This window comes from Pelodiscus sinensis, chromosome 32 (genome assembly GCF_049634645.1).
Source record: "Pelodiscus sinensis isolate JC-2024 chromosome 32, ASM4963464v1, whole genome shotgun sequence".
NCBI lineage: Eukaryota > Metazoa > Chordata > Testudines > Trionychidae > Pelodiscus > Pelodiscus sinensis.
In genome coordinates, this window is record NC_134742.1 from 949,493 (window position 1) to 957,765 (window position 8,273).

Here is an 8,273-nt window from a genome sequence, read left to right on the forward strand (position 1 = left end):
AGGCCCCCGCCGGCCGAACACGGACCCCTGCCCCCCCACGGGGGATGGGGGGGACTCGCAGGGGGGGGCTGGTGCAGCTCCGGGACTCCAGAGTGGGGGGGGGGGCTGCAGCGGGGCGGGGCCAACAGCCTGGGGGGGGCGAGGGCGGGGTCTCTGCCAAGCCCCTCCCCTCCCGCAGGGGGCGCTGCAGGCTGCAGCCCTGGGAAGCTTCCAGCCCCTGAGGGCAGCGGCCTCAGCAGTGTAACTGCGCATGCGCCAGGGGAGGGCGGAGGCTGCAGGAGTGTCGGACGCCGCGTGCCGCCCGAGGCGCGTTCAGGGCGCATGCGCCGGGCAGCGGCCTCAACCAGTGCTACTGCGCATGCGCGGGGCGCGCGCTGAGGGAGCCGTTGGCGGCGTTCCTCGCGGCTCCGCTGCTTCCGCTTCCGGCTGGCGGGGCCGGCGGAGCTGAGGTGAGGCGGGGCGGCGCCTGCGGGGGGGGGCGGGGCGACCGTGGCGGGCCCGCGGGCCAGACACCGGGCAGCTGCCGCCGCTGTGGCCAGTGCGCATGCGCCGCGCCCGGTGTACTCTTCCCCCCCCCCCCCCAGGCGCCCTGTCTGGGCTGCGCATGCGCGGTGCTCTCAGGGCGCCCTTGGCCGGCGAGGCGGGTGACGTCACAGATTGGGGGCGTGGCCGATGCGGGGGGGGGGGGGTGGTTGCCTTGGGATCGGCACGCTGAGGCTTAGTCCCCGCCCTCGCACGGCGCATGCGCAGCGGCGGTAGGGGGCCGGGGGTGAGCGTGGCGCAGGTCACGTGCCGCGCGCCCCCTGCCGGGCGGCTCCCTCAGCTCGGGTACTCGCTCGGCGCAGTGCGCATGCGCCAGTGCTCTGAGCATGCGCAGAAGAGCCGCTGAAGCCATTGCCCTTACCCTGCCCTCACTCTCGCCAAGTGCTTGCTGAGGTGTAGGGGAGGGGGGGTGAAGTGGCTGCAGGCAGCTCAGGGTGGGGGGGGCAGTGACAGGTGAACTCTGCAGCGGGGGGGGGGGGAGCAGCCCCCCCCGTGGGAATGAGGCGCTAGCCAAAAGGGAGTGGGGGGAGGCTTTTTTATAATTCACTCTCCTCAGAGGCGCTGAGCATGCTCCGTAGGGCGGCAGCCCCCTCCCCCCCCCCCCCCGCATGCCCTGCCCTTGCTGCGCACCAATCCTTGCTGCCTAGCTGCAAAACGGGGATACAGACGGGAAAAGGGGGCTGATGACAGGCCATGACGTCTCATCCCATTTCGCACACTTTTCTGTGGTCTGCGGCCCAGGAATCACTGAATTAGGGATCAAGTATCAGAGGGGCGGCCGTGTTAATCTGACGCTGCAAAAGCAACGAGGAGTCCTGTGGCACCTCACAGACTAACAGCGTTATTAGAGCATAAGCTTCCGTGCGCAAAGACCGTGCATGTGACGAAGTGGGTCTTTGCCCAAGAAAGCGTATGCTCCAATAACTCGGTTAGTCTATAAGGTGTCACAGGACTCCTCGTCGCTTTTGAATTAGGGACGTGAAGGATTAGTCGACTGTCCAGTAAGCAAATGCTTATTTGCTTCCCACAGCCCTTGGCTGCCCCTATCAGAAAGAGGGAAAGGAGGGAGTACTCTGAAGGGGCAACACTGTATGCATCTGAGAGATTAACGCACGTTAAAAAAATGAATGGGTTAATTCTGCCCCGCATTAATAAAAGGTGTTAATGCACATTAATTGACAGTCCTTGTTTTTTTACCCCCATTTTTCATAATTCCATTCCCTGATGAAGGGTTTGTTTCCATGCTATGACAAAAAGGCTGAGAGCTGCCACCTGTGTCAGTCTCTTTGTGGAAAAAAACTGCTGGACCCCCAGGGCTCCTCAGTCTAGTGGGTCCGGCTCTGTGTGAACCAATAATGGGAAGCTGAAGCCAGACAAAATCAGACTAGGAAGGGGGCAGGCATGTTTGGTGGGGAAGGTGATTAGCCGCTGAATCAAATGGCTGAAGAACTGGTGGATTCTTCATCTCCTGATGTCTTCAAAACAAAACTTGAGAACTGTACAGAAAATATGCTTAGGGGAAGAAAGGTGTGTCCTGAAGTAATGAGATTAATTCCAATGGCTTGTGACACGGATGAGACCAGAGTGCGTGATCTAATGATCCCTCCTGATCCAAAGAATCTGTGTATCCTAGGATCCCATCATGTAAACATTCAGCAGGTGTGTTTAATTTTATGTATCTCAGTGATCCCCCTGACTTCGTCTCTGATGTGGGGAGGGTTTATAATGTCAGGGTCGATTTAGTCCTGAAGAGAGGGCCTAAGTCTAGGCTACAAATAATGGAAGGAGACTAGGGGTCCTAAATAACAGGAGCCTAAATTTAGACACCTACATCCATATTCAGGCAGAGGAACATGCAGCTTCTTGATCAAAGACACTGGGCGCTCAGAGCTGAATCCCATCGTGGCAGGTGCAGTGATGTGGCACTCGAGCTAGGTAGTGAGAGAGATGAATATGGATTTGGGATCTAACCTGTGTGCGCTGTTCTAGACTCAGCATTTGCCTAAAATGGCAGAGTCTAGCCTTTGTGTCACTAGGGACAGAATCGGGGGAGAACAGGGATGTGGAAAGGAGTAAAGTCTCTTCTGAAATGTCTCCAATGGCCCTTCTCCCTCTGACAGGCTGCAGAACACCCATATCTGTCTCCAGCTCAGCCCACGGCCTGCAGAGCCAGGGACAGGAAATGGCCGCGGCGGGGCCGGTGACCTTCGAGGAGGTGGCTGTGTATTTCTCTGAGGAGGAATGGGCTCTGCTGGACCCGGGCCAGAGAGCCCTCTACTGGGACGTGATGCAGGAGAATTACGAGGCTGTGAGCTGGCTGGGTAAGGATTCCTGTCCCCTGGGGTATCAGAAGCTGGGGGGGCTCTGGAGCTGCTGGGTTGGGTTTGGTTCAGGGTCCCTCATTGCTCCCTGCTCCCGAATATCTGGAATGCCTGTGTGACCATGCCTCCTCCAGGCCTCGTCCCAGGGTCAGGGACATACCAATGGTGCTGCTCTTCCCACAGCCAAGGTCTCAATGCGCTTCCCCACCATCTTGCCCATGTTGTGCTTCAGCTGGAGGTTTCAGTGGAAGGGCCCGGGCAGAAACGGCAGGTACCAGACTTGTGGGTCTGGGTCTGGCTACTGTTAGTGCCTGCAGGGTCCCCTTGTGCCAGTGGCTGAGCTCTGGAAGAAGGGCGCAGTTCCCAGAGTCCTTCCCTGCCTGTGGTTGATCGCAGTGACATGTTGCTTTCTGCCAGGGGGAGGGTTGGGGCTCAGGCTGGGGCTGGGGCTGAGGGAGGGCGGATGAGGCCGTTCACGCTCTGCGGGCGTTCTGTGGGGGCAGCTCTGTAGCAGATAGACATGAGCAGAGCTCTTCCTGTGTGTCAGGCACAGGGCCTGGGTCCCCTTTGAGCCGTCCGGCTTTATTCTCCCTGGGGCTCACTTGCCTCTCTGTGCACTGGAGATAATCTCCTCGTCTGTCTTTAGAGTGAAATCTCTTTGGGCAGGGACTTTTCTTCCTAGGTGAATGTCTGCCTTCAGACTCGTTTGACCTGCGTCCAGTTTGCATGCCCTGCCACAGACTTCCTTTGTGACCTTGGTCAACTCACTGTCTGTGTCCAGTACCCTGTCTCTTCAATAGCTGTTACAGAGTGTCCCTGCCTCACAGAGCTGGGGAAGGATACATACAATAATTAGGGGAGATGCTCCGCTCCATCTAAGCACCCCGATAGCACAGTTGGGTCCTGATTGACATTGGAGATCCTAAGTGCTTCTCCGACTGATAAACTTTGCTTCTTATAGCAGCTGCTGCACCGTACAAATAGCTGCTAGCACCACGGAGCATCGTCACTGGCACAGCATGCGGCTAGTCCATGCAGCACAGCTCAGGGCTGTGGCTAAAGAAACATCGAGGATCTGTTTGGGGGCTAAGGATCTCTACTATATATTGTCGAAGGAGCAGGGTGCGTGTGTCTCAGCTCCACAGTTACAGTGAGACGTGTCCCACCCCAGCAATGGTACGGGCTTAGTCATCAACCAAAACACTGCTCCTGTGCCAGCATGAACATATCCATCCTTCAACTTCCCCTGTCATATATTGACAAAAACAAAATTCATGCTGTGCTCCATGTGTTCTGCCTGTTTGGACAAATCGTCCGTGTCCATTATCCCCTTGTCTCCCTGCTGTGGGTCGGTGTCCTCCTCTGCCATCTCGTAGGCGTGTGTGTTGGCAGGTACTGCACCGATGGGGTGTTTACTGCCCTCCTCCCTGCTCGGTAATGTGCTTGCCTGCTTAGCTGGGACCCAGCGCCCTCCCATTTGCCAGGGCCTGGCCTGTTCTGGTTCAGAAATGATGTCCACACACAAACAGGATAATCACAGTCACCACATCGCAACGTTCCCATTGGCACTGCACGACACACTTCACACAAGAGCTGTTGCAGTTGTGTAACAGCGGTAGCACGATGGCCGACGTGGTCAAGTTTTAATCCTAGGAAGTCCCGATGGGCAGGGGGTCCCCACAGCATTAAGTGATGATCAAAAAAGGGCTCTGCCAGAAGTGGCGAGAACGTACTAACAAGGTGCAAATACGTGCCCAATGGGGGTACAACATAAGCTGGCCAGGCGGGCCACAAGGCGAACGTGGGGAAAATGCACAGGGAGGCTGATGGCGGAGTAGAACTGACGCTGCAGAGGGGAAGCTCAGCGGCAGCAACAGCCACACGCACCGGAGAAGCGGCCCAGCCCGACGCACCCTGGCCAGCTGCGGGAGCAGCAGCTGTTGTGGGCAGCCGGCAGGGCCACCCAGACACAGGCAGTCGGGGCTGGCACCCGCAGCGTAGGCAGGGCCTGGAGCAGCCAGCCAAGGATTCACTTTGCAGCTCAGACAACTTCCTCTGCCACCTCCTGGCTCTAGTAGAGCCCCCAAGCAGGGCAGCCAGGAGTGGTGTGGGCGGAGTCCTTGGGGAGCCAGAGCGCTGCTGGGGCCTTTCTCTCCAGGTCCTGCTGCCCTGCCATGTGGCAGCTGCAGTCTGAGCCCTGCTTGGGGGCCTCGGTGTCAGCCCTGCCAGCCCTGGCCGGAGCTCCCCTGAGCAGTGTGATCCTGTCCCGCCCTGCAACGGGGGATGGGGTGGGCTGTGAGGGAGACTGAGTTGTACCCTAGAGAGTGTAGCAGAGAGCTCAGCTCCCCCCCGGGGAATACGCTGGGCCGTTCCCAAGGCAGGGGGGCTGCACCTTTACTGCAGGTGAGTGAGAGATGGGATCTTGTACCAGCCAGAGCCCCGTCTCTGCAAGGGGGGAGGAGCCTCTCTGGGTGGGCGACGGATCCTGGCTCTGGAAGCAGTAATGGCACAGACCTTAATGAACAAGCTCAGCACTGGGTTCATTGCTCCCCAGGCAGGATTTCCAGTCTCCAGAGCTCACGCAATCTCCTGGGTGGAGCGAGGGGAGGAGCTGCGGATCCCGGATCTCCAGGGCTCTGAGGAAGGGGGGCTCGGCAGCGACACCCACACAGCGGAGCAATCGACTAAACTGACTCAGAAATCAATTTCTGTGTCCTCATAGCAGGTGTCACTTCTGCATTTTCATCAAGTGTAACTGGCCCGTCAGCTTGTGAGCTACTCCAACCAGAAGGTTTCGAGGGGAAGGGTGGGTTCTCTCCTTTGGGAAAGGCTTATGAGAAATGAGGATCAACTCAGCTCATGATTATTCCTCCTTTCCAGCTATTCTTTGGGTGTGTTACCTCTTTTCTGTTCCCCTTCCAGAGTTTTCCTTTCAGCTCAGTCCAAACAATGACTCCTTTCTGGATTCCCTCTCTATCCCAGCAGGTGATGAGACGCAGAGTGAGAACAACAAGGAAAGTCTTCAGCAGGAAGGACTGGAGCATGCGGCTCCACGTGGGATATTACTGGGAAGATCTGAAGGGCATGTTTCCCAGAGTCCTGAGCAGGGAGAGACCTGGGAGCATCAGTGTAGCCGTGAACTGCTACAGGGAAGCCATCTGGAGGAGGGGCAGGGTAAATCCAGTCACCGGAGCCACACAGAAACCGTTCAACAGAAAATCCTCTGTCAAGACGCATCCCGCACTTGCAGTGAGAGTGCAGGTCTTATCGAACAGGAAAGAACCTACAGAGGAGGGAAGCCGTTCAAATGCTCTGACTGTGGGAAATGCTTCAGTCTGGGCTCAGTCCTTGTTACCCACAGGAGAAGCCACACAGGGGAGAAACCCTTCTGCTGCTCCGACTGTGGGAAAAGCTTTAGTAAGAGGTCAAACCTTGTTAGACATTGGAGAACCCACACTGGAGAGAAATCCTTCATCTGCTCTGACTGCGGGAACAGCTACAATTGCAGCTCAGACCTTGTTACCCACAGGAGAATCCACGGAAGGGAGAAACCCTTCAACTGCTCCGACTGCGGGAAAAGCTACAGTAAGAGCTCGGATCTTCTTATCCATTGGAGAAGCCACACAGGGGAGAAACCTTTCATCTGCTCTGACTGCGGGAAAAGCTTCGGTAAGAGCTCAGAGTTTGTTAGACACAGGCGAATCCACACGGGAGAGAAACCCTTCAACTGCTCCGACTGTGGGAAAAGCTTCAGACAGAGCTCACACCTTGTGACCCACAGGAGAACCCACACCGGGGAGAAACCCTTCAACTGCTCTGACTGCGGAAAAAGCTTCAATCAGCTCTCAATTCTTGTTAGACATAGACGAACCCACACGGGGGAGAAACCCTTCAGCTGCTCTGACTGCGGGAAAAGCTTCTATCAGCGCTCAAGTCTTGTTAGACATAAGACAACCCACACGGGCGAGAGACCCTTCAGCTGCTCTTACTGTGGGAAAAGCTTCAGTCAGTGCTCCTGCCTTACTAACCAGATAATACATACAAGAGAGACAACCCAACTGCTCTGATTGACGGAAAGTTTTAAAATACAGGTCAGACGTTGTTTAGACAGAGGAGAAGCCACATGGGAGATATGCTTCAGCTTGGGAACAGCTACAGTGAATGCTCTCACCCTATTGCACATCAGACCATTCTCACAAGACAGAGCCCCCATAACTGCTCTGACTGTGAGCAAAGGTTCATCTGGGCCTAATACCTCATTGATCATGTCTTGGAAGAGAAAAGAAACCGCTGTAGTTCAAGCAGAAAACCTTTAATCAGTTTCCATACATTCTATCACATTGGAGTACCCAAATATGGGAAACCCTATTGTATTGTAACAGGGTTTCTGGGGGCATTGCCAATAGGGTTAAATCAGGGTGAATTGTTTAAAGGCAGGGCTAATTATAACCCCAGCCTGACAGTCCTCCACCAGAAAGCACATCAAAGCACGCACAAAGAGTACTTCTGTTTACTGCACTGGCCAGCAAGAAGACAAACAAGCAGTCATCTCAGACTCACCATCTTCTCCTGTGCCACAGCCAATGAAAGTTGTGAAAACCAAGCTCACCAACTCCAAACAGGTTCTCACCATGCCAAAGGATCTGCCACATGGCCAAGTCAATTTATACTTTAGATCCTACCTGAAAGAGTGTGCTGTGCAAATCCTTCAGAATCGAAAATCAAAAGATTTATGAATACTGAAAGAAAGAAAATGTTGAGAATAAAATTGTTAAAGGACACAACTTACATACACCAATTGCAATGTTCCAGGTGCAGGTTTGTAGCAGAGATGGAATAAGCTGCTGTCTTTCATCTGAAGAAGTGGGTTGAGCTACAAAAGCTTATGATACCATTTACATTTTTTGTTAGTCTCTAAAGTGATGAAGGTGTTTTCTATTACAAACTAACATGGCTACCTCTATGAAACTGCTGTCTTAAAAGTATTTGGGGCACATCCTCTGTTAGGATGGGTCATCAGTCCTTCTGCACCCAGTTCATAGCAAAGATGCCCCTGAAGTGATGAGCTGGAATGAAGACAAAGATGCAGGAACCTCTAGGTACCTTTGCCCATGCAGAGGGAATTCCGGTGTACGCGCTGTGTGTACTTTCCTCCCAAAATGGTGTTTGTCACATGAGCAAGTCATCTGTCCACACGTGACTCAGTCCTTTTAGACAAGCTGTCGTCTTACATGCTGATCTGAAGTTACACAGCAAAGTCTTCAGCTGTGGATTGGCGCCACATGAGGTGTATTGGAGTCCTGTGGCACCTTATAGACTAAGTGTACGTCTACACTAGCTTGTTAGTTCGAGCTAGGTAGGGTAATGAGGGCAAGCGGAGTTGCAAATGAAGCCCGGGATTTAAATATC

At 54.9% G+C, this 8,273-nt stretch overlaps 1 protein-coding gene across 2 annotated transcripts; it reads left to right on the plus strand.

Moving 5' to 3' along the window:
* The first annotated feature begins 260 nt into the window (after window positions 1-260).
* On the plus strand, window positions 261-8,041 carry LOC142823150 (uncharacterized). Of its 2 annotated transcripts, none has more exons than XM_075913697.1 (3): window positions 261-449; window positions 2,664-2,864; window positions 5,847-8,041. In XM_075913697.1, exons 2-3 carry the CDS (start codon window positions 2,726-2,728, stop codon window positions 6,929-6,931), a joined length of 1,224 nt encoding a protein of 407 aa, XP_075769812.1. In that variant the 5' UTR covers window positions 261-449; window positions 2,664-2,725; the 3' UTR covers window positions 6,932-8,041. The 2 variants fall into 2 exon arrangements, with proteins under 2 accessions (XP_075769812.1, XP_075769813.1); XM_075913698.1 differs by lacking the exon at window positions 261-449 and adding an exon at window positions 1,440-2,202.
* The last annotated feature ends 232 nt before the right edge of the window (window positions 8,042-8,273 follow it).